We start from the raw sequence: 26,929 nt of genomic DNA, 5'->3' as shown, positions 1-26,929 counted from the left end.
TTGAGGTTAGTGTGGACAAGATGACTTCTGGGCTTCATTCTGATCTTATGAGCCTATGATTTTAGGAGTAGTCTCTAGACATTTGTGAATTTAAAAGATGGCAGTGAGGGGCTTCCCTGGTGACGCAGTGGTTGAGAGTCCGCCTGCCGATGCAGGGGACACGGGTTCACGCCCCGGTCCGGGAAGATTCCACATGCCACGGAGCGGCTGGGCCCGTGAGCCATGGCCGCTGAACCTGCGCGTCTGGAGCCTGTGCTCCACAACGGGAGGGGCCACAACAGTGAGAGGTCCATGTACCGCAAAAAAAAAAAAAAAAAAAAGATGGCAGTGAGGAAAACCCAGTGCAAATTATATGTCATATTTACAGCATTGGTTTAAATCAGGTGAGCAGCTGTAGATATTATTCTAGGGTAATCTAGGAAAATCCATACGGATTTTACAGATTTATTATAAAAATATTTGGAGACATTGAACTAAATATGTATATACAGTGTGAAATGATCAAAGAACAATGAAAGCAATGAGTTCATATCTGTAGTCATCTAATATTTCAAAAGCACTAACTGTATACTAGGCACCGTTGTAGGTGTTGGGAAGATGGAAGTGATCTGAATATTTCTCTGCTGGTGTTTAAAACTGGAGAGCATAGTGGTAAGATCATGGGGTGAGGAAACATACTGTTTAGGCTCAAATCCTGGTTCTACCGTTTCCTAGTTGTGTGGCCTTGGGCCAAGTTACTTTAATTTCCTTTTGCCTCAGTTTGCATATGTGTAAAATAGGAATGAAAATGATACCTATGTTATAGGGATGTTTGTGAGGCTAAATGTGTTAATATATGCAAAGTGCTTAGAATAGTGTCTGGAATACTATATATACTATATAAGCATTTGTTTCTTTTCCTAAGTAGAATAGCGTCTGCCCTTAGGAAGCTCCCACTCTAGTTTAGAACACCTTCTTTCTCTCTTCCTCAGTCACCACAGTTGTTCAGATGACTGTGGAAGCAGAAGAGGATAACTGGTGCTCCCCAAAGGCCTTTCACACACTTGTATTGCACACGACCTTTCCTTAATCCTAGGGCACTGGAGCAGCAGTGCTATTTTTCACTAGTAATACTCTGAGCACCACAAACTCTAAGATTGGGACACATAGTGTCAATTTTATGTTAAAAAAGATTTTAAAAATTATCAGTGTGGGGGGGCTTCCCTGATGGCGCAGTGGTTAAGAATCCGCCTGCCATTGCAGGGGACACGGGTTCGAGCCCCGGTCCAGGAAGATCCACATGCCGCGGAGCAACTAAGCCCTTGTGCCACAACCACTGAAGCCTGCGTGCCTAGAGCCTGTGCTCCGCAGCAAGAGAAGCCACCACAATGAGAAGCCTGTGTACCACAATGAAGAGTAGCCACTGCTCAATTCAACTAGAGAAAGCCCGCGCACAACAACAAAGACCCAACGCAGCCAAAAATAAATAAATAAAATACATAAATTTTAAAAAAAGTGCTAATCATCAGTGTGGGTTGAGAAGATTAACTTCTTTTTGGGAATTATACCTATGAGTAAAGACTAAGTAAGACATTTTATTTGTTTTCCCAGAGAACCAAGAAATTTGAATTTCTCCAGACAATTTAAAATGCTCCTGATGTAATTTAAAATTCTTCCTCTCACCTAGGAAGATGGTACTCATGGCTGGCACCAAGCATTTCTGCTCCTAAGGCCATGTTCCCTAATACCCCATCTACCCTATCCAAATATTAATAAATTAGGCTCTAGAACATACAAAATCATATGTTAGTTTTATTGTCCCTATCACTCTTCTTAGATAGTAACAGAGATAGAGTAATAAGAAGAAAAATAGCTGGGGCTTCCCTGGTGGCGCAGTGGTTAAGCATATGCCTGCCAATGCAGGGGACATGGGTTCCAGCCCTGGTCCGGGAAGATCCCACATGCCGCGGAGCAACTAAGCCCGTGCACCACAACTACTGAGCCCGTGTGACACAACTACTGAAGCCTGCGTGCCTGGAGCCTGTGCTCCGTAAGCCACCGCAATGAGAAGCCCCCTGCAACTAGAGAAAGCCCGTGCACAGCCACGGAAGACACAACGCAGCCAATAAATAAATAAATAAAATCTATTTAAAAAAGAAAAAGAAAAGAAAAGAAAAATAGCTAACATCTTCTGTGAGGTTCCAGGCACTGTATGCTAGATCCCAACCCATTTGCCTTTTTTGAAAATCATATGCTAGAAATGATTCCTCCCTCAACTAATGTCTTAGGTCAGCCATTCCTGTATTACAAGTTTGGTGTAAATTTGGATATGGCAGTTAAGCAAGGTGTAGGCCTGGGCCTTTGATTTTTCACCAGAGATCTTTATCTCCTCAGCCCAGAATTCCATGAGAAAAGTTTTCCATGTTGCTTCCTTTGCCCATGGGCAGAGTTTTTCTGGTTCCTGTCTTGCTGCCCTTCCTTGTTAGATGCCATGGTCCTGCCTTGAACCTGCCCAGGGCCAGGTCTCCTATCACAGCATATTGAAACTCCTGCCTTTAGCTGCTGGGACCTACTTCTGGTCCAGTAATTCCCCCTAACCCTTCCCCTCCCAGCCCCATGATGTAGTCTATGAGTCTATCACTCAAGCTTAAAGCTTCATCTTTGCTTCTGGCACTAAAAAGCTTTCTCTGTCTCTCTTTTAAATTCAGTATTTACTATATTACTAATTTTTAAAACTTAGGCTTTATTTTTTAAGAGATGTTTTAGACTTTAAGGAAAATTGAGAAGATAATACAGAATGTTCCCTACACTACTGCATGCAAGTTTTCTCTGTTATTAACATGTTACAGTATGTTTGCTAAAATTAATGAACCAACATCGATACATTATTATTAATGAAGTCCATAGTTTATTCAGATTTTCTTAGTTTTTACCTAAGTTCCGTTTTCTGTTCCAAAATCCCATCCAGGATGCCACATTACCTTTAGCTGTTATGTCTTCTTAGGCTCCTCTTGGCTGTGACAGTTTCTCAGAGTTTCCTTGTTCTTGATGACCTAGGCAGTCTTCAGGAGTACTGTTAAGGTATTTTGTAGGATGCATCACTACTGGAATTTGTCTAATGTTTTTCTTATGATTAGAATGGGCTTATGGGTTTTGGGGAGGAAGATCAGAAAGGTTAAGTGCCATTGTCATCATATCATAACAAAGGTACATACTATCAACATAATTTATGGTCAGCGTGATGTTGACTTTGATTAGCTGGCTGCAGTGTTTGTCAGGTGTCACCACTGTAAAGTTAGTCTTCCCCCCTTTGCTTTGGAAGGAAGTCTCTATGTATGGTCCACACTTAAGGAGTGGGGAGTTATGCTCCCCTTTATTACTGTTTTTTTTTAATGGTTATATTTAATCAAGGGGTTCTGTGTTGTCTCTATCAAATTGCTGGTTGTAGAACTTGAGTCCTTCCTCAGGATTTGCTGTTCTCCTTAATACAGTGGACACTGGTTTCTTACATTATCTCTGCAGCATCTCACATGAGCAGCTACTACCTCCTTCTTTTACTTTTTCTCTCCCTTTACTTGTAACACCACACTCTCTGAGTTTGCCTCTCACCACTTTGACTAGTTTCTCTCAATTTCCTTTTTCAGTCCTTCCTCCTGTCTCCATCTCTACTCACTGTAATTCCTTCACCCTACATCGTCTTATCTTCTCACTCTCTCCCGGGGACCTCACCTCTTGGCTTTTGAGCCATCTAGGGCACTTCTATGGCTACCTTTACCATCTATGAGTTGATGGGTCCCAAATGTTTTTATTTCCTGCCAAGACTTATCTTTTGAGCCTCTCCCTCTCCTCATTCTCTCTTCTCCCTGTCTTATCTATTTCTTCATTCATCTACCCACATATCTATCCATCTGTCTGTCTAATATCCCTGTCTATCTAACTGTGTTCTACTGGGCATCTCCACTGGGTGTCCACTAAATCCATTATTCTCTCCTACAAACCAGGGAAATTTTTAGGGGTAGCTGAACTCAGGGGACTCAGGACATGGTCATCAGGAAAAGTCATGTCTGCTTCATTCCTTGGTTCTGCTTCCCCCAGTGCTGGCATCATTCTTAGACTGTTTCTACTACTGTAAGAGCGACATGGTTCCTAGTAGATTCATAGAAAAAGAGATCCCTCTCTTCCCAATAGTTATGTTAAAAGTTCTGGTATTGAATCTCATTGGTTCTGTCTGAATCATGTATCTGTTCAAACCAATCACTCTGCCCCAAGGTATCCCATGCTCTCTGACTTGACACCCTAGGTCATATGCACACTCTTGGAATTGGGGATGTGTCCAGCTTAACCCAATCATCTGTACTGAGAGTAGGGGAGATATGGTTTACCACAAACTGTCCAGGGAGGGAAGGATGAGTGCTGTTTCCAAAAGAAGTAGGGTATACATGCTGGGTAAGTTGGACCACTGGTCTCCCATTTGTGGATTTTAAAATGCACATCTGATAATGTCATGGCTTGGCTTCACATCCTCAGTGTATCTTCCTTACTTTTAGGATGAACTTCTGGCTCTTTATCAAGGCCTTCAAGTTTCTCTCAACCTCTTTTATCCCATTGCATTTTGGCTCTGCCTTCCTTGCTATGGTTCAACCACACTTTGGTTTTTACCTGATTTGGGTCATGTGCTTTTCTGCCTCAGAGTCTTTAAGTATTGCTATAGACGGAATGTTTGTGTTCTCCTCAAATTCCTATGTTGAAATCTTACCCCCCAATGTGATGGTATCAGGAGGTGGGGCCTTTGGTAGATGATTAGGTCATGAGGGCGGATGAATAAATCTCTGTTGTTCATAAGCCACCTAGTCTGTGGTATTCTGTGACAGCAGCCCAAACTAAGACAAACATGCCATTTTCACTGCCTTAGAACTTTCTCCTCTTTTCTATTTCCCTACCCTCATACTTTTGCTTAGCTCATTATCTTAAATGTCATTTCCCCAGAGGAGAATTCCTGATTTCTCAGGATAAGTTAGGTCCATTAGCTCCCATGGTCCCCTGTACTTCTCCACAGGATTGATCACAACTCTGATAGTTAATTATTTTTATAGTTGTCTGTCACCCTTCCCCCATGGACTTTATGCTTCATGAAGGCAGGAACTGTGTTTCATTCACTACCTTATTGCTAAATCCTAGTTCCTGGTGCAGAGTATGGCACACGGGAGTAATTCAGTGCATATTTGTTTAATGAATGAATGAGTGAACAAATGAGGGTTTACATGCTCTCTTAGCTCGGGCTGCTGTAACAAAATACCATAGACTGGTTGGCTTAAACAACAGAAATGTATTTCTCACAAGTTCTGGAGACACTGGAAGTCTGCAGAAAGATCAAAGTGCTCGCCAGTTTGGTTCCTGGTGAGAACCAGCTGCCTGGCTTGCAGGTGGAAGTCTTCCTTCTGTGTCCTCACACCAAGGCAAGGGTGGTGGGGAGAGTAAGCTCTCTGGTGACTTCTTACAAGGACACTAATCCTGTCCTGAGGACCCCAGCCTCATGATCTCATCTAAACCTAATTACCTCCCAAAGACCCTATCTCCAAATACCATCCCCTTGGGGGTTAGGGCTTCTGTATATAAATTTTGGGGAGACACGATTCACCTCATAGCACATGCATTATCTCATTTGACCCTTGATAACCCCATGACATAGGTCCCATTTCAGGATGAAGAAAAGGAAGCTTAGAAAGTTGAAACTACCCAAGGCCACTCAGCTAGGTAATGACAGAACTTGGAAGTTTTCAAATCTAGGGATATTTGCCTTAAAAGCAACTGTAGATTTGCTGCCTCATGAGGCCTCTGAGGCATCTTCCTGTTTGGTTTTGAGCCTTTTGGTGTGAGGGTACATGTGAAAGTGTGTGAAGCAGGAATGTAAAGGGGAGCTCAAATGTAGGGGAGTCCATACTGCAGAGCGCAGGAGGGCACCTGAAAGCTGAGGGAAAAGATACTGAGAAGGGAGATTTGTCCCCAGGAAGAGACTGGAAAAGGAGTGTGACAGGAAGCTGGACCCTGGAGGGCTGGAAATGGAGTTTGGGATTATGATGTCAACCATCATCAGGGAAATGTTCGACTCATCTTCCCTTTACCCTCTCGGCCTTGTTCCCAGGTCCTACACCCTTTTGCTGGCTGTGACAGGGTTTTCAGAACAGGAAAAAGAAGCGTGAAATAGGAGGAGCAAAAATAAGGTAGCCCCCGCCTTACACTGAGGCAGTGGGAGTTACAAAGTTCTCTCTGTCGGATAGATCTTAGAATAAGAACATTTCTCCCACACAGAACCAGTGTTAAGATAAGGGTGAGATTCGCACAGTCCTCAAAAGCCTAATTAACTCATGATGTTCTGGAAATAGCACCAGTAACAATATATCTCAATTCAGAAAGCATTTATTGAGCTCCTTCTCTGAAGCAGGAGCTATGGAAAGTGCTGGAGATTTAAAGGGCCGTGGGTGACTTCCCCTGCCCTTGTGTGATGATTTAGAAACTTTGGGGCACCAGCCCCTTATCTTTGCCATTATTTCTACAGAAAGGTGAATTCTCAGTCACGGCACACAGGGTGTGGGCCATGTCTGGAACATACTGACCTCTCTTCCTCTGGTTCCCTTTTCTCACCCTCCCATCTGCAGCCATTCCTTTAACTGAGCGCAGCCACTTGGCCTCCTAGTTCCTGCCAAGAAAGAAATTCAGGAGCTTGGCCTACCCAGTGCACTGAATTGAAGCCCTGTGTTTGACTCTTAGATAGCCATTTGGCTGTAGGGCGGTCACATAGCATCTCTGAAACTCAGGAATCAATTACATCCTAGATTACCTCACAGAGTTCTTGGGGAATATTAAATGATATGTATGTGCTTCATAAACAGTAAAGCATTACATAATGCAAAACAGTTGTGCTGATCCTCATAGAGTTGATTAGTCAGATGGGGCCTTAGAGATCTCCTATTGCCACTCAATATTTACTGTGTGCCAGGCTTTCTTCTACACACTTCACATGTAGTAGTCTGTTTAATCTGCAGAGCAGCTCAGTGGGGTACAACTTACACATGAGGAACAGAGAAGTTAAATGACTTGTCCAGTGTCACATTGTAAGTAGCAGAGCTGAGATTCAAAGACAGGCAGTCAGGCAGGCAGTTAATCACCAAACCAAGCTGCCTCCTGTGTGCTCTATTACCGCCCTCTGATACTCCTCTGGGAGCACTCGACAGGATTATGATTGCTTGCCTTAGTGATAAATAAGCTACTGGAAGGCAGGAACTGTACCTCATTACACACACACACACACACACACACACACACACACACCCCCCACAGTGCCTGCCACATGGTTGGAGCTCAGTAAATGTTTGTCGAATGCATAAATGTACTCAGGAGAGATACATAGCAAGTCTGATACTATCTACTATGTTTTTCCTTCATCTTTTCTTGGCTAACTATGCTCATTTTCTTCAGCCATTACCAGTAGGAGGTTCTTTGGCATTTCTCACTCACTGTCCTAATTGCCCTCCCCTGCACTTTCTCAACTTGAACAATGACCCACCTAAACTGGTAGAAGTGAACACTGTACTTGGAGAATATTCTCACCGGCACTGGGTATGACTACCCTTTCCTGCCCACACAGTGTATGTTCCTTGTCCTGGACTCTCTCAGGAGCCTATTCCTGCCCCTGAACTATTTGCCTGGGCAGGTTCTTGACCATGAAGCCAAGTGCCCAATGTGAACCTTAAGCCTTTACTGGTAGTCTAGACTGGTAAGGGGAATCCATTAAACGGTACCTCCCCTCTCCTTCCTTCACTTTTCCTTTCCTGGGAGGAGCTTAAGAACTTAGGGATTTCCTAAGTTCTTAAGGGAGAAAAGAGGTTATAGCTGGTGAGGAAGCTGGGGCAGGAAAATGCTTCTTCTAATCTGGAATCCAGAGAATTTGTCAATTTTGCTTCATGGCATGACTAAAATGAGTTTTCTTGTAGGAAAAAAAAATCAGCATAATTGACCTCATCTACTGGACTATATTTAAAGGGATAATGGGAAAAGATGTTTGATTTTAGATATGTTTTGAAAAATCCTGTATTGTAGTGGACAAAAAATATTTGCAGTGTGTCTGTTGGGTTCCTCAAATTGGAAAAGTACAGACTCTGGTTCTCATCACAGACTAAAAAAACTGACGAAAAGTGAGATTCGATTGTTAGATAAACTGGCAACCACATACACAATAATTGTCTATTCCAACCAGGGTTTTTATTTTTTGTTGTTTCGGTTAGACATTACTCTGGGGAACTAAGTGCCCCACTGGACACTCAGAGATCTGTTCTTTGAGTCGGGGTCAACGCCACCAGCTCCCAGAGACACTCCCCTCTGTGGGTCCGCGACCCCTCTGCTGGGGGGCGGTGCCGCGCCTGCGGGAGCGCGCGTCCGAGGAGCCGTCGGCGAGTGGAAGTGGAGGAACGAAAGCGACCTGGGGGAGCTAGCGAGGCCTCACGTGCGCGCTCCCGCCATCCAGCCCGCGTGCTCGCGCGCCCGCTCGCCCGCCCGCCCTCCCGGGAAGTCTCGCGATGCCGTAGCCCGGTGCTCCCGCTGCAGGAGGCGCAGGCTGTTGCTGTGGTTGCCTGAGTTGCTGCTGCGGCGGCGGCGACGGCGGCGGAGGCGGTGGCGGCGGCGGCGCTGGTGGAGGTGTCGGCTCTTGGGCGGATGTTGACATTGTGTTGTTGTTATTGCTGACGGTAATGGCGGCGGCGATGGCCGGGACCCCATCTCCTCTGTAGCCGACGCCGAGACAGCCCGGAGTGAACTCCGCGGCCTCGGAGCCCGCGGCAGCGACTCCCTTCAGCCTCCGCCGCCTTGCCAGCCCGTATCCCGGCCTCAGCCCCTGGACAGGCCCCTTCGGGCAGGGGGCCTCGGAGGCTCAGGATGGCGGATTTCGACGAGATCTATGAGGAGGAGGAGGACGAGGAGCGGGCCTTGGAGGAGCAGCTGCTCAAGTACTCGCCGGACCCGGTGGTGGTCCGCGGCTCCGGTCACGTCACCGTGTAAGGCCCGGAGGAGGGCGAGGGCGAGGACGGGAGGTGCAGGGCTGGGGCGGGCCCCTTACTCCGCGGGGGCCCTCTCGCCCCGGTGTGCGTCTGGTGTCGGAGGCCTGCGGGAAGAGTAGGCGACCAGGAAGTGAAAACTTGCTTTATTTTCATTGGTTTCGGTCTCTGAAGTGGGGACAGACGCTGCCCTCCCTCCCCCCGCACCCCTCTTAGTAGGCCCTTCGGGCCTGGGCGCCTTGACGGATCCCAGAAGGAAGGTTATTCTTAAGGGTCTGCCCTTCCGGCCACCCCTTCAGCTTTGGGGTGGAAATACGCATTTCTGAGGTGTCTCCCCCTGTTTTCTCATCCAGTTACCCTGTGCTTCTGTCTCCTCGTCTGTGCCTTTGAGCCTAGTGACATATGGCTCAGAGGCCAGATCTGGGCCGGGTGAGATCCCAGTGACGATCGGTAATGAGTGGTTCCCTGTCCTTGTGTATTTCACACACCCACAGGTCTTCCCAGTTTCTTGCAGAGTCAGTTTCTGCGGAACTAGTGCAAGTTCCTGTAATTGTATATGATAAAAAGTATAGATGAACATATATATTTAAGATGCAGAACGATGTATGCTTACACATAATTTAAAAAAAAAATCTATGTGTTGGGCACACACCGCTCAGGTTACTGAGGGTTCTCAGTAATCTAAGTCCCTACTTTGGGCATGAACTCTGGGATGGCTTCTTCATTTGATAAGGGTTCCTGTAAGTCCAACTGGCAACATTTTAAAAGCGCAATATTATTCAAACAATAAGGAAGGAGAGCTTTCTGAAAGGTCATGACTAATAAAGGAATGTGAAGACTTGAACCAAATAATGAGCTGTCCGGAAGCAGGAAGTTTTGTAATGTTTCTCTGAGAAGTCCAGAGTTTTGTACAACTTGAAGTATTTATACTGTTTTTCATTTTAGATCTCTGTTCAAATCCTAGGTCAAACTTCATGCTTGTCAGATATCTCCCCACTTCACCCTTTTAGTAAAATAGAAGGGCCAGCAAGCCTGAGACTGTCTGGAACACTTTTCATTATATTTTTGGTTTAGGGTGAGTGGGTCTTGCAGTGAATAACTTTCAGTGAAACAGTAAGACTTTTCATATAAGATCGTCAGCAAAACCCTTTCATTTCTCAATACATGATGTGACCAGCCATATTGTTGTTTGGGTGTGCTTATGTAATGCTTTGATTTCTTTAGCACCTGTTAGTTTATATTCAGGTGACTTAACTAGGGTGAAAACGCTGCCGAAGTGCTGTCACAGTGCCATGAGAAGACAATGGAATTTATCACCACAATGACAGTTACTTAGTATTTTAACTGTTATCACCAGCAGAATTAAGGAATATAACCAAATATAGTGGGATATTAAATCTTTTTTTTAACACATATCACAGAAATTTTTAAATCTTCAGAGCCTGCCATTTAAGTTTTGTTTGACTATTAGGACCTTTTTACATTCTTTTAAACCTAAGGAGTGCTTAAAGAAGAGTTTTCAAACTTTATCATGTTGTCTGCCCACCCTGCCCCTTACATTCCTCTTGTCAAAAAAAAAAGCTGGCAATATTTTATTTAAAAAGGTGCAACTATAGTTAAATGTTTCCTCTGTTAAAAGGAAAGAAAAGCTAAGTACTTTCTTGGGCATGATGGAAAATATAATAGGCGAAGTGCTCAGAACCAAGTAGGTGATTAGTAAATTTGATTTTAGTTGGCTGCTTAGAGAGGTTAACAGAGTGGAGAGAATTAGTAGTGGTTCTCAACGTTAGTTGCCCATTAGAATCACCTGGGGAGCTTTAAAAAAAAAAGCCTTGTCTTTGCCCCAGTTGAAAGCCAGTTATCTGAGTGAGTGTCCCAGGCTTGCATAGCTTGTTTAAAAAGTTGCACAGGTGATTCAAATATGTACCCAGGATTGAAAACCACTATTCCAGAGTATAAGAGGAACTATATGCCACCAGTAAACAGTATGCCTTTCTACGAGGGGAGTTAATTTTTCTGTGGTCTCCCTCAGCAACTTCCCTTTCTTTCCTGTTACCTTGGTTCCAGGCTCTGGGTTCAGATCTATCCTCTGCCACTTTTTGGGTAAATTATTTACATCTAAGACTCTTCATTTAAGATGGGGATAGTTATAGTCCCTCACTGTTAAAATTATTAAGGATTAATTGAGAAAATACATGCAAAGAATTCATCACATTGTATGGTAATGTGCTCAATAGATATTAGCCTTTATTATCAGTCACACACACAGTGTTCCACTTTGAGAAACATAGGAGTAAAGCACAGTACTAAGAAATCCGAACTGCCGTTTTCAAACCTAATAGTGATTCACTTTAGTCTTGTTTTTCCATTTCTAGACAATTTGTATGAGGTTAAATTATTGTGTGAAATATTTCAGTGAGGATTAATAAGAATCTTTCTGCATTGAAAACCTAATCCTGTTTTGTGGTGCCATATATAAATATAGTAACAGTAATGCAAAACTTTTTTTACATGACTCTGTCATATATAATTCACAGGCTTACTGTGCCAATAGGAACCCAGTTGACACCTATAAAGGTTTCTGAAATTGGTGTTTATGGGTTGCTATACCTGTTGAGCATATTCGGTTTTTCTTGCCTTTAAGTACAAATGGGGGGACTTCTCTGGCGGTCCAGTGGTTAAGACTTCGCCTTCCAATGCAGGGGTTGTGGGTTCGATCCCTGGTTGGGGAGCTAAGATCCCATATGCCTTGCGGCCAAAAAACCAAAATATAAAATAGAAGCAATATTGTGACAAATTCAATAAAGACTTGAACAATGGTCCACATCAAAAAAAAAAAATCTTAAGTATAAATGGGAAGAGCTATTAAAATAGTTATAATAAGACTGGTTAAGCTTATCACTGCAGCTGCCCTACCCCCTACCCATTTATTTAAACTAAGGAACTGTTCAGAGCCCTTTTCCCTTGAAAGGCAATTATAGTGTAATGTATAGAATCATCTGTAATACAGATCAATCTGAAAAGATATAGAGCCATCCATATGTGTTTTTCACAGATTTCACTTTTGAGTAGACCCTTATAGTTGAATATTTCTACTCTTTTTTCCCCCTATGATTTACTACATCGTATTATAATATTACTCTCATTTTAGACATTACTATATTCTCATATGATGTAATTTGGCACGTCATTATAGTGACGTGAGAATTTAAGTCACCTTCCATTTTCTACTACACAGGCAGGTCTTGGTTAGTTTTGTGGCATAATCAGATTTTGGGAACATAAGTATTTAAAATGTATAATTTGCCTAAACAAAGCCTGCTTTAATGTAGTTTCTAATAAAATATTTTCATGTTGACCCCAAATCAGGCTTAAACTGTGTACCTCCATTAAGATCAGTATTCTTTCTTGATATTCTTCTACATGAGTATAATAATTTCCTTCATTTTTGGATTTGCATGTAGCAATATGAAACAGGGTGGCAGCTCCAACAGGAAGAAATCTTGTGCAGAAGCATATTTTGAGGAAAGTGGCATTTGAAGGAAGAGAGGGAAATGATAAGTTCCTGTTATTGCATAATGTTTATGTACATGTAATTTAAAAGGCTTGAACTCCCACTTCAATTAAAAGTAGATTTCCTGTGTGTGTGTTTGTGTTTGTGTGTGTGTGTGTGTGTGTGTTATTATGTAATGAAGGTGAGGGGAAAAAACTGATTAACTTATTAGGTGGTATTGGCCAAATTTGTTAATATTTTTAAATTATGGCGTTCTTTGCCCCTTAGAATAAATTTGTGTAAAATATAATGATCATTTGTTGAAGAGTTTGATTTTTCACAATGATGATAGTGATGTGTTAATATAAAAATTAGAATTTAAAACTGGTTTTAGGCCAGTATTTCCTATCTAAACTATTATTATAACTGACATTAGCTCCTGTCTCATTTCATGCCCTCCCATATCAGAATCAAACTTGGAGCTTTCATAGGGCATGTATAGTCTTTGACTTCTAACATAAGCCCAGTCATAGAGCCAACTTATTTTACTGGGGTTTGTTTCTAATTTCACTAAATTATTGTGTCTTCGGGTACTTTCTTCTGAGATATAATCTTCCTGTCATGTCCACAAATAATTCCTCATCCTTTACCAGTTTTTATCAGTGGCTGTGGGACATCACTCTCTTTGTCTTCATCTCAGTTAAGCTGTGAAAATTGAAAGATTTAGAAATGTGACTTGAAAAAATATGGGAACACTTTGGGATACAATAGGATCTTTGCATAGGAGACATCACAGGAACACTTTAGTGTATACTGACCTTTCAGATGGTAGAGTTAAAAAAAAAATTGTCTTGAAATGTATTGGACCAAGACTGCTTCTAGATGCTGTGGTTAGCAACAAGAGACCTGAACATGATTTGCCCAAATAACAGATTCACTTTAGTTTAACAGTTTGTTTTAAACTTTATAACTCTCACCTCCTTTCTTCCACCCGACATAATTATTCCATTTTTAAAGATTAAATTTTTTGTTTGGAGATTTTTGAAGATCTTATTGATATTTCTGCACAAAGCTGGATAGTTCTTTGAGGGCAGGAATTATGCTTCTTGGTTTTTATTTCTCCATTGCTTCATATAGTGTCTGGAATGTTATAGGTCCTGAAATGTTCTCTAAATAAGTGAGGTGATTGCATACATCTTTGGATCTTGTTAGAATTGTCAAAGGAATAACTGTTTTCTTCTTCTTTCTGTACCTACCAATGAAGGCAAACAATATTTTACAATAGAACTCTTATGAAATCACATTTATAAGATAAGTGGCCAGTCTTATTTCATTGATTTATTTATTGGCCGTGCTGTGCGGCTTGCAGGAGCTTAGTTCCCTGACCAGGGATTGAACCCGTGCCCTCGGCAGTGAAAGCACAGTCTTAACCACTGGACCGCCAGGAAATTCTCTGGCTTCTCTTTTTTTTTTTTTTGTAATGTATATATTCGTTTATTAAAAATCCATGCACAAACATATTCATTTTTGTAAAAACACATACAAATGAAAAGATGCATGTTAAATACATTTAATTGATTGCCTAAGAGGAGAGGAAGAAAATACAAGCAATGTAAATAGGAATAAAAGGAAATTAATTCCCATGTCATATACCTATCATTTTAAAATAACAATAAAATAAGAATGCCAGGGAATTGAGAAGCCAGGATACCAAAGGCAGAGAAGAATAGGGGTTGATGCCCAAGTCTGGGCTTCTATTTGCTCCACATGATTCACAGGGCAGGCTGATTCTTTTCTTAAAAAACAAAGTTTGGTGAATGTGAGGAAATTGTCAACTTAAAGTAGATACTTTTTTCCTAGAGAATTTTCTTACTCCGTATAATTTGAGAGGAAATTAGTTTGATTTAGAACATAGCATTGAATGTATCTCTGATAATATGAAGAAAAAAAATGCTAAATGTTTTAACTGGATTAACTGCCAAAAATTCTCAATGGGTAAACTTTCTTGAAGAAATGAGAAATATGGTAGTAAACTGAAGTTTCAAAATTTTACTGTATTTGAATTTGAAATTCACATGATATTCCAATCCAAACAGTTCAATGTGGAATTTCTGCCTGCCAACAGATGTGAAATTAACCAGTACTTAAGATTTTATGTGTCTAGCTAAGTGGAATATGGGAACTAAATGGTGGGACATAAATGATATGAAATTATTTACGATGGTAAATAATCAAATACTAAATATGATTATTCTAAATAACATTACTCTAAAAATGTTATATGAGAGCTGCTCTTGAATTCCAACTTGAGTTTATATCCCTAGCAGGTTAAACACCTAGGATATTAGACTAACTATATACTCAGAAGGGAATCTTTTAAGTCTCTCTAGTATCTATGTCTGGCTTAGCTTTCAAATCTGTTATAAAGCTACTTAAGATTTCATTCACAATAAAATTAAGCTTTAAAATATAACAGCAACAGATGCTGTTAGGTATCCTTACTCCAGTATCTTCTGTGTAAGATTTGTTGGTGACTTTTCATAATTTGTTTCAGAATCCACTTGTAAAATCAGATCTTTTACCAGTGTTTCCGTGTTCATACAGTCTAGCTTAATCCCAGTACAATATTTTTTAAACTTGCCTGATTATCAGAATTACTAAGGACATTTAAAAAAATATACATTTTGAGTTCTTACCCAAGACATCCCCAATCAGAATCTTTAGGGGAAGACTAGGAATTTTTATTTTTAATAAGACCTTGGGTGATTCTTATATCAGATGCATTTGGAAAACAATAGATGGTACTGTGGAAAGAGTGTGGTCTTGGATGTCAGGCAGATTGATTTCAGTTCTCAGAAACTTCCTAACTGTAACCATTAACCTTTCTGAACTTTAGTTTTCTCATCTGCAAAAGGGATATCTACCTCAGAGATGAGGTGTGACAGTCAGAAATAATTTATCTGATTACCTGGACCCATAGTAGGCATTCAGCAAATGATCACCATATATTTTGATATTTATCCCTTCATGCATATTTTTTGGTTAATCTTTACCGTTTTCTTGGAAATCAGTCTAAAATGTGACATATGCTTTCCTGCTTTAAAGCAAGATCCTGAGCATAAATCAGAATTATCTGATTGAGTAGGGGAAACATTTAATCAAAAGAAGATACTAACAGATTGGTACACAGTGATGTTCTTCGAGGCTGTTGAGGTATTTTGGGGTTTGAGGATCTTCTCTAAATGGCACTTTCTTTTGAATTTCACATGTGAGAGATTTTGCTTTCTGTTTACATTCTTCTTTTCTTTCTAATTGATCAGCTGTAGGTTGGAAATGAGACAACCAACCTTATTAGAGCTATGTGTAAAGTAAGAGAAGTTGGTTCTGAGTGCTAGACTTAGATGCTTGAATTTTAATACTTGGGTTTTAAGATACTTGTTTGCTCAGAGTATTTTTGACTAATCATTATCAACTGTCTTATTGAGGTTTCCTGATAAGTAATTTAACAAGTATTTATTAAATTTTATGCTAAATGTCATGTGAGGCTCTGGGTATATAGTTACGAATGAAACATGCATAGTTCCTCTGCCCTCCTGGAGCTTACAACTAATAGACAAATTATGTCTGAGAAAATTGCTGTGAAGGAGACCATTAGAGTCTCTGATAGAAAATAATGTGATTAGGGAGAACCCCTCTGAGAAGGAAACATTTAGGAAGGGTGAAAGAGTCCTGTGAAGAGCATTGCAAGTCTGGAGAACAGCAAAATAAGTTCGGCTTCCCCGAGGAACTGAAAGGATACTACTGTATTGTGGCTCGAATGTAGGAAACAAAGGAGATAGTGCCTTGAAATGAGATTGGCGAGCTCAGGTAGGGGCCAGAAAGGATTGCAGAGAGATTAGAGTGAAACTAGGAAGAGTAGTTAGGAGCTCTTGGAACAGTAAAGATGAAATGATAGTGGCCTGGTCTAGGGTGATGGACTTTAGATAAAGGAGGTATTTCAGTTCTAACTGTAAACCATCAAATTTAGCAACTTTCCTGTGAGGTATGGCAGAACTCGCATTGGCCACTTTTGCCATCTCATTCCGCAATTGTGGTATTTTTTGTTTTGTTTTTTGTTTTGGCTTTGTGGAGGGTGAGGTCAAAGAACTGTGGCTGCCCTTACTGTTGACTGGAGACTGTCTTGATGACATACCTACATTTCCTGTTCTGCTGCCACATGGCAGCTAGTATGCCAAGAGAACAGCATGTTGCAGAAGTGGAGAGGGGCTTTCCCACAAGATCGTGGATTTTGAAGCTACAAGATGTGTGATGTTTGACAATGATCTGTTCATTAGGAGGAAAACACTGTGCTTTTTACATGCTTACACTTAAAACTGAATTGTCTACATAAGGATTGAAATTTTCTCAAAGATCTGGAAAAATGATTTTCTTCTTCTTGAGCTCTTTTCCATCCTACATCTAGTAAGTGAAGTTTACTTAGGGTAGAGTTGGTTGGACTTTGTGTTAACTTACCTTTGTTCTTTTGATTGATAAGAAGTGAATGTTTATGTGTATCTCTATTTGTCTGTCTTGTCTGTATGCTTCTTGCAAGAGCATCTTGTTTTATTCTCTTTGATCTTGCATTGTATTGATAATTACAATGGAGTCCTTGATTAGTGCAGTGAAGGAGTTCCTGTGTATCCAGCCTTCTTTCTCTGCCCTTTCTAAACTATTCAATTATAAATGTTACTTGAAATTGATATGTTGGTAGTCTGTACTATAAACCAATTCAACTATATATTATTTCTTAAATGAACATAATTTATCATTGTATTGCTCATAGTATTTATATAAATATGAAGAATATTCTACAATATATATAAATTAGATATATAAGGTCTTTTTTCCTTGGTCTGGTACAGGTAATGTAAAGTAGTTGAGTTGGATTAGTTGAATCTCTAAATCATCAGACGTTAATACCATGAAGTTTAATCAGTATACATTTACATAACTTTATTGCTTTATATGTAATCGTCTCTTAATACTTGAAAATACCTTAATAATTGAAAATTAGTAAAATTCTAATGCTAGAATATTATAGAGCTGTGTATAATTATGAGGTTATGATAGACTGATTGTAATACATGATTTAAATAAATTTTTGATTTCACTAGTTTATGGATGAGATTATACTTTCACAGAGCTGGTTGAACCCAAATGTACAGAATTTGGTCACACAGTTAAAATTTTTAGAGTTATATTATGAGACATATATATGTCTCCAACTCCAGGGGTTCTGTATCTTCTGGGTAAATATAGTACACTTTCAGTTCTATCCTTCCATGAGCCACATTGATATTCAGATGTGTATTAAGGCAGCCAGATGAATTTAAACTGTGATTTTTATGCATTGAAATCTGTTAATTTCTTCTATGGTTATGGCTTCATCTCCCAAAATAGCGAAAAAGCTGATTCCATTGAGCTCAGAGTTCAGCATTAGGAAATAAGTGTTGTCTTCACTTGCCATTTGCATAACCCATGTGTTCAGGTTGAATCTGAAATTTCTAGTTCATATGTGTTGTCATATCGACAGGAAGATAAAATTCTCTTAGTCTATAGATTTGTACAGGTCAAGTGTCTTAGAGTTCAAAATATCCAAAACTGAATTTATAATCTTCCCCCCAAATCAGCTTCAAGTGCAGCCTTCCCATTTTCAGTTGATGACAGACCTGGCATCCTATTTGCTTAGACTAAAAAATCTGTGACACATTCTTGATGTCCCCGTTTCTCTTTCACTGCCTCTAATCTGTCAAGAAATCAATCTCTTGGCTCCGTCTTCAAAATATATCCAAAATCTGACCACTTTTTACCATCTGTACTGCTGGTGTGAGTTATCATTTTCTCTCTTCTGCCTTGTACTCAATACTTTTCTTCCCCCTGCTCCCACCTTTGCCTCTCAACCTTTACAGTCTCTTTGGTACATCTGCCACAGTGATTCTTTTAAAACATAAGTCAGATCACATCTCTTTTCTGTATCAAGACTCCCTGAAGCTCCCCATCTTCAGAATTAAAGTTCCTTTTAATGGCCTGTAAGACCCTACCTGATCTGGCCCATTTCTCTACCTTCTACCATTCTTTCACTTGTTTACCCCAGTCTAGGCACACAAGCCTCCTTTCCATTCCCCGAGTTATTCTAGGCACACTTCTGGTTAGGGCTTTGCACTGGCTGGTTCCACTTTCTGGAATATTCCTCTCCAGATACCCAAATGGCTAATTCCTTCACCTTTAGATCTTTCATAATTATCTTAATGCATCCTACCCTACTTTCTACTTAACATTAAAACTCCTCTACTTCCTCTTACTCTGTGCTTTCTCTTTTTTCATAGTGCTTCCTCTGTCAGAACGTGAGGTGAGCCAGGCTTGGTAGAGTACAAACTTTAGACAACCTTCTCTTGCAAAGAGGAAAACTCTCAAACTTTTTTGACAAGAATAAATGTTTAAAACTTTCTTGCTTTTTTACAGCAGCTGTTCCACCTATAAAATGTGAACCTAGAAAATATTGCCTTTTTTTTTTTTTTCTTAAAAACTTTGAGACTGCATTTGACTTTTGGGCCATAAATGATCCTCAGAAGCATGTTGTCTTACCCGAGGCAAATAAAACCAAAAGGTAGATTTGCTTTGTTGAGATAATATACCTAGTTCATACCTGAACCAGGGTTAGAATTCAGGCATTCTGTCTCTCCATTGTGTTGCTCTTATATTTTCACCACATTAACTTCTTTGTGCTTTTCAAACTTTGTCTTACCTGCCTGGATTCCTGGCCTCATGCTTGCCCATGATGGCTACAACTGTTTAATTTTGCCTGGCTTTCCTGAACCCAGCACCTCTCTATGTACCCTGTTTCCTCCACATTACCCCTGACCTTGAAGAGGTTGGCAGAAAGTTGGAATATCTTTGACAGTTAACAGTAGCCAGTTTTATCATCGGCTATTCTGTTTGCTAAGCTATTTGAAGAGGATATTTGTGAAGTCATTGAGATCTGGACATTCTCTAATTTAACGTTATCTGTAGTGGACATTAAATGATAATATTGTCAACTTTATTAGAAGGATGATAACCATAATAAAAACTAAGCATACATTTACATTGTTTTATAATAATGAAAGCAGTTAAACATACAGAGTTTATACTGTGCACTGTTGGTGCTTTATGTATATGAACTCATTTAATGAGTTAGGGGTGATTATTATCCCTGGTATATAAATAGGGAAACTGAGGCTCAGAAAAGGTAAACTTGCTCAAAGTGACACATCTAGAAAAGGCAGTATCAAGATTTCTATCAAGGCAGTCTGGCTTCAGGGTACTGTTTACTTAATTGCTTTTATTTTATTGAACCAGAGCAACAAACTTAAGCATTCTCTATATTATTCATCAACAGAAACACTTATAACAAAATCCTATACATTTTGGGATTTTAGATACAAATGTGAAAAGCTCAAAAACAGATTTTTTCCCCTAGATCCGTATGAGAATTTTAACATTTGTTATGTGTTAGTTTTATAATTTCTGTTTGATGGAAAAAGTTTTTTCCCTCCAATTCTCAAATATTTTCTCAATTTAGAGTTTCCAGTTCAAGGAGATAAACATTTTCTATGCTTACAGAGAAAGTTATTAGAGGCATTGTCCTGTAGTAGAAATTGCCCTGGGCTTGGGTTCAGGAGAATAAGGCTCTAGCCTAGATCCTACATATTAATTAGCTATGAGACCCAAGCTGTTTGCCTTTTATGCATCAATTTCTTCATCTGTAAAATTAAATGTTTGGATAAATGATAGTTGTGGTCCTTTCTAGCTCTCAGATTCTGAGATTCTGTTGTGGAATTAGGAATTATTTTTTTCTATTTAATTTTAAAATTCTTTACAGTATACTTAATATATATTTAAATATACTTTAAAAATCCTTAAAATATACTCTAAAATATACTTTAAAACTAGTAGAATTATCTTGAAATCTAGGCATGTCAATTGCACATATATTTCCTTAGGCTGAGTTAAAAGTAAAAACAAAACTCCTTTAATCATCTACTTTTTCTTCAGGTTTAATGCTTTTTCTAATTATAATGAAAAACATAAAGATTATTAAAAATTGGAAAGTAGTACTTCCCAGTGAAGCAGAAAATAAACCATCTATAATCACCAAGAGGAAAAGGTCATTTAATATTTTGGTGTGTTTGTTCCTAGTCCTTATTAAAATATTTTGTTTAGTTTAAAATACTAATATATGTAATTTTTGAAAATTTGGAAAACATGAAATTATGAAAATGAAATGTCACCCGTAATATTTTTGCCTAGGGTTAGCCACTATTAATATTTTGATGGATAAACTTTTTCTGTTTTTCTGTGTATATATAAATATTTTTATTAAAAATTGAGACCATACTTATAAAGTATTTTGTACTCTGCATTTTTCATTTAACATATTGGGAACATTTGCCAATATTATTACAGGTTCTTACATAGTCTGAAACATTAGGCTCTGTTAGATTTCAAAGAACAGAACCACCCAGGGGGCCTTAAGCAGTGCACGTTTTTTGTAAGAATGCATGGAGACTAAAGAAGACAGGAAACTTTGCCATTGTATAGCCAGACTTCAAGGAGACTGGAATATTACTATTTTGGATAATTGAGTGCAGCTCTGGTGATGAAGTTATTCTGTCATTTTTCTCAGCAGCAAGTGTCCTTTGGTCTAGTGGTCTGTCACAGCGACTTACCTTCTTTCAGTTCTAGCTTCTGCTGTTGCAGTCGTGAACTGGCAGACTCCTTTTTGCCTCTGTCTCATAGTTTCTGCTTACTGTTGGCTTCAGCTTATTCTTTTTTTTTTAAATTCTTTTTAACCTCTACTTATTCATGACTTTACTATATCTCCGCTTCCGCTTAAGCTTCATGTTACCAGCTATTGTCTCTTATTCAGATACCTCAAGAAAGAGGATCAGATTGAGTTAATGTTGTCCAACCTGGGTAGGCCCTGCCATCCCACTTGCTGCTAGCCAGCCCAGGAATTAGCTGTTCTTAAAGCAGATGCCTGTTTGTGGTCTAATTCACCAGAGCTTAGGGAGCTCCTAGTCAGGCACGCAGAGTAACAGGCTACTCTCTAGTGTACATGGTTTTGAGCTGTGTAGTATCTTTCAAATTGGTATATCATAATTAATTTCATACAGTTTTAGTCTTTCTATTGTTTTAAAACCACTGTTAAAAATAGCACTGCAACTCAGAAACAAGGAAAATAAACATAGCACAAAACAAAGTTGAAGAAATCAGGTTCTTGTACTTCTGTATTTAAAAGACAAAATTCGAAATAACAATGCGTTAGTGAATTCTAAGAGACATCAATATGAGGAGATACAAGGAACACAGAAAAATTAAAAATCGAAGTTAAAAAAAAAGGTCTGGGGATTATGTAGACTAGAACTACAGAAAAGGTTGAAATGCATTCAGGAAAGCTATTGATTAGTGAACCCCAAACTTGTTTACTTATGATAACATACCTAGTTAATGCCAAATAAAAGATTCAAGTAGAAAAAAAATTATATTGATGTTATTGTGTATTATAAAATGTGTTTGCATAGCAATTACTGTACATCTGCTGAAAAACAGTCCTATTTTAAGAAACAACAAATGAAACAAAATGTCTTTAATACTCCCTCACAAAAATAGCACTGCAGAATACTTGATTATTCGTGAACATATCTGTGCCACTGTAATTATTTTCTTCTAATACATTTCTAGAAGTAGAATTATTAGGTCAAAAGGTATGAACTTTTTTTAAGACTCTTTTTACATACTATCAAATTGTGCGCCTGAAGGGTCTTTCATTTTATAAGTTCTTTTCCTTTACATTCTAGATCATATGTTACATGTATGTTTTTGTATTTTCTTTTTATTTAACAGTATATTATATGTACTTTCCATGTTATTAGTTTGCAAACTTCATTTTTAATAGTTGTCTAATATTCTTTTATGCTGAGATACTGTAATTTACTTAACATTCCCATTATTTTATTCTTTATTGTGAATAAAGTTTCAGGGAGCTTGTTTATGCATATATTTTTATTCACATTTCAGATTATTTTTTAGGCAGGATCCCTAAAGGAGAAATTACTGTGCCAAAGGTATAAATATTTTTAATGCCAAATTGATTTCTGGAATGGTTGTAATAATTTATAGTTCCACCGACAGTACATGATATTTTCCATCTTAAGACCTTCTTGCCAACATAAAGTGATTTTTTTAAATTTCATTTATTAGTCTTTGTAGATAACTAAGATGCCACCCGTCTTGAATTATATCTTTTAAAATTATTAAGTGCTACTTCTCGTTTTTTGGGTTAACAGAATGTTAGGTTATTAGGTTTGAAGGGAGTTCAGCTTCCTACCCATTACTCTTCTTTCCAGCATATCGAATTATTATTTTAAGAAATTTGGCCTTTCCATTACTGTCCAGGGCCAACTGTACTTTGACTTAGAATAAACTAAATTATTATTATTATATTTTAAAACTTTAAACTTGAAGGAACATAATGGATAAAAGGAGTAATTTATAATGCTGTCCAGTTAAACTGAAACATACCTCTCATTTTCATTGCTAACAAACCCCACCTCCCGCCAAACTTAAAAAAACAAAACCAGCACCACCACCCCCCAAACCGGAACTAAGGTAGTATCAAAATTAAGTAACTTATGTCACATCAAAACCATCAAAGATGATATTTTGTAGTTATATTAACAAACATGAAGTGTGTGGCTTTTCTTATCCATTTAATAAAAAAGGATGGCTTTGTTAAAACTTTATCTGACAGTATTGTTTGGTTGGCACAGCAAAGGAGGTATTTGCTGTAGCCAATAACAAGTGAAAGATTTGCCACTCTGGTACTCAAGCTCTTTGCTAGGAGAAAGCATGCTATATTAAGTGGGACTCACTGAAGAGAGTGTTTTCAGCTGTTCTGTTGAGAGCAGTCTCATCTGTAAAGAAACGTGAATTAAACCCTGGATTGTAGTGGTTTGAATAATGAATGGGAGGTGAGATAAAGAGGTGAATGTGGAAGACTCTTTCAAGACACTGGATGAGGAAGGAGAAGAGATGGATGCCATCATACCTTGAGGGAGAAGAAAATAGGGGTTCAGATTCTCAGGCTGGGTAGACTTATGCAGGATTGTAAGCTATGTGTAAGGAGCCAGAGAGAGGGAGAAACGAGTGGATTGCAGAGGAGACTGAAGGAGATGCAACCAGGAGCAAATGATTAGTTTGCCTCCATTGAGAAAGATGGTAAAGATACTGAAAACATAGGTAAATCTAAAAATGAAAGGGAGAGAAGGCAAAGCAGTTTATGTTCTTGATCTTTTTTCCTCTGGTTGGAGGAACCATGGTTATCTGCAAAAAAGTGGGTTGGGAGGATAAGGCTGAGCACATAGAGGAGCAATTGTGAAGTATGGAAAAGGGAGTTGATTAGGAATGAATAAAGATTGCTATAGCATTAATCTAACTGAAGTTAGAAATAATTTGTATGATTTTTTTCTACTGTAGCTCCAGGCAGTGGGAATTGAAGTGAAGAAAGTAAACATTTCAATTAAATTGGATTGACAAGAGACACTCTAGAGGTGCAGAAAATAAAGGGTTTTGTTGGAGTATGGTTAAATGATTGATTGTGTAGTTCTGGCAGATAAAGGAGGAAGTGGAGTCATAGGGAGCAGATTTGGAGTAGAAAAGCAAGGAGGAGTGGTAAGGAGTAGGTTACAACCAGAGACAAAAAAGCAAATTTGGTAAGGGTGGGAGAAATGAAATGATTGATGGTAGTGGTAAGAGGAGAAATTTACAGTTCAGAATTTCAGAGGTGATACAGTTCCAGATGATGGCGTGGGTTGCTGAATTAAATAGAGGTGAATTTCCTCAGAATAGGTGAGGTCAGTTAATCAGTTAGGTTTTGGTGCTGAGTACTGAATTATTTGGGATGAAGACAAGAGTTCTTGTAGAAAGAAAAAACTGTGATGTGAATGTTGGTGTCATTAGAGAGTGTGAAGTTGTGCCAAAAAGAGCACAGCAGACTTGAGACTGCTATCCTTAAAAAGCCTTGCTTGCTGTGTCGGCTTTTGGTTGGTTGTCTGAGAACTTGGACTTTGGAAGCATTCCCAGTATGCCCAGAATTGATAAGAATGGCTCACTGTGCCTAAACTGTTTGTACAAACAGTATGGTGTATACTGAACACCTGCTTTCCTTCTGGGAGTCTGGAATTTTGGTACATGCTAAGTAGAGGGGGCCTACGTGACTAGTCCATGGTAAAAGCTTTGGCACTGACTCTCTAATGACCTTTCCTGGTAGAAAACATTATACACATGTTGTGAAAACTAGTTGCAGGAGGAATTAAGCACATCCTGTGTTCTTCACTGAGAAGAGACTCTTGCACGCTTGCTTCTGGTTTCCTCTGGATTTCACCCCATATGCCTTATCCCATTGCTGATTTTGCTTTGTATCCTTTTGCTGTAGTAAATCTAGCTGTGAGTATAGATTTATACTCACAGGACTGTATGCTGAGCCCTGTGAGTCCTCCTAGTGAATCATCAAACCTGAGGGTGGCCTTGGGGACCCCCAGCACAGAGGGAGTGACCTGGAAGGCTGAAAATGACGGTTGGGCTTGGAACAATGTGGAAATCATGTGCATCAGAGGAAGAGAGAGCAGTGGTGTGGAATTTTGCAATGAGGAGGTAGTGGAATGTAGACATTTCTTCTTGCTTGGAAATTATTTAGCAAATATTTCATGAATATTTATCAGGCATTGGACCAGACATTTAGGATATAAAGATTATTAAGATATCGTGCCTACCTATAACCAACTCATTGACTATCAGGGTAGGGAGTTAGGCTTATGACATAATTATAATGAGATATGATAAGGACTGTGCAAGAGAGAATATAGTCAAGTATTATGAGGACATGGAAGATGGAGTCTGGAAGATGAACTCCAGGGAATGAGCTATAGTTGAGAATTTCTAAGGAAAGAGTGTCATTTCAACAGGATTTTTGGTTAAAGTGAAGAAAAAATATTTTTTTTAAAGAGAAGATATAAATAGGTATCCAGGTAGCAGATCAATAAATCAGGGGTTCCAAAGTTAAATATTAAAAGAGGTTTGGAAGGGGAAGAATCTATCAGGAAAGGGAAGTTCTGAATTAGATGAAGACGAGAGTGCAGGGTAACGGATTAGTTTACTCTTTGAATTTTGGCTACAGATTTAGGAACGAGGCGACAGTGAAATGGAAGTAAGTGAGTAAAACAAGCCTATTTCAAGATTCCATTTAGATTTAGGTGTAAAGTTGCAGTCCCTTTGCTGAGCTTTACCAGTGTAAGAGCTTTGAAAATTACCTCAATTTATATAAAAGTAAAAATTGGGGGAGTTCCCTGGCGGCCCAGTGGTTAGCACTCTGCACTTTCACTGCTGAGGGCCCATGTTCAGTCCCCGGTCGGCAAAATAAGATCTCGCAAAAAAAAAAAAAAAAAAAAAAAGTAAAAATTGGCCTCTTACCTGCTTGCTTCCTTTCTTTTTCTTGTTTTTTTTTTTTGCCGCACTGTGCGGCATGTGGGATCCTAATTCCCTGACCAGGGATTGAACCCGTGCCCCCTGCATTGGGAGCGCGGAGTCTTAACCACTGGACTGCCAGGGAAGTCCCATGCTTTCTTTCTTAAAAAAATTTTTTTAAAGCTATATAAGCCTTCTGTTGTAGGACTTTGTGATCATGAAATGTTACATAGAAGGTGCTCAATAGTTTGATTTGAATGAATTTCTCTTTTTCTCCAAGTACTAGTAGACTTGTAATAGGTAAAATAGGTTGTTTAATGTGTTTTATCTTCTTGTCATATATGTCATTCTTTGAAAATAGTTTAAATCGTTTATCACTTCTAAAGCCGTATTTTAAGAGTGATTAAGGACAAGGTCTTTCATAGGAATAGATGTAGATGTAGTACATGTCTACATTTTTCAGGCATCTAATGTACTGACAGTTAATAGGTATTGAATGGTAGATAAGACAGTTGTTGGTAGCACTTTGCCAACCCTCACTTTCTTCTTCATTTCTTCTCTCCCTCTTTCCTTCTACTTCCCCTTCCAACTTTTCCCTGTATTTTTCCTTCTCCTGCTTTTATTGCTTATGCATACCAAGGACACCTATTAAAATCCACAGCCATTGCCTATCTCCATTAGTAACATTCAAAGCTAGGAAAAAAAGTCATCTATTTTTTTTAAATTTTATTTTATTGAAGTATAGTTGATTTACAATGTTTTGTTAATTTCTGCTATACAGCAAAGAGATTCAGTTATACATATATATACATTCTTTTTCATATTTTTTCCATTATGGTTTATCACAGGATATTGAATATAATTCCCT

General features: G+C 39.0%; 1 protein-coding gene across 4 annotated transcripts in view; it reads left to right on the top strand.

Moving 5' to 3' along the window:
* Window positions 1–8,582: 8,582 nt before the first annotated feature.
* The window catches only part of CHIC2 (cysteine rich hydrophobic domain 2), a 133,941-nt gene continuing 115,594 nt past the window's right edge, over window positions 8,583–26,929 (top strand). For 2 of the 4 annotated variants that reach the window (XM_089911935.1, XM_022564315.3), the window contains exon 1: window positions 8,584–9,026. In XM_089911935.1, the coding sequence (XP_089768061.1) occupies window positions 8,908–9,026 (119 nt within the window). In that variant the 5' untranslated portion in view covers window positions 8,584–8,907. Of the gene's footprint in view, window positions 9,027–26,929 lie in introns of all 4 variants that reach the window. The other 2 variants (XM_089911934.1, XM_022564306.3) reach the window with 2 other exon arrangements.

Source organism: Delphinapterus leucas, chromosome 5 (genome assembly GCF_059928025.1).
Source record: "Delphinapterus leucas isolate spDelLeu-1000000601 "Yukka" chromosome 5, BTC_Dleu_Yukka2, whole genome shotgun sequence".
In the NCBI taxonomy this organism is placed as follows: domain Eukaryota; kingdom Metazoa; phylum Chordata; class Mammalia; order Artiodactyla; family Monodontidae; genus Delphinapterus; species Delphinapterus leucas.
The sequence above is the reverse complement of the archived record's forward strand: the minus strand, read 5'-3'. Positions and strand labels throughout refer to the sequence as shown.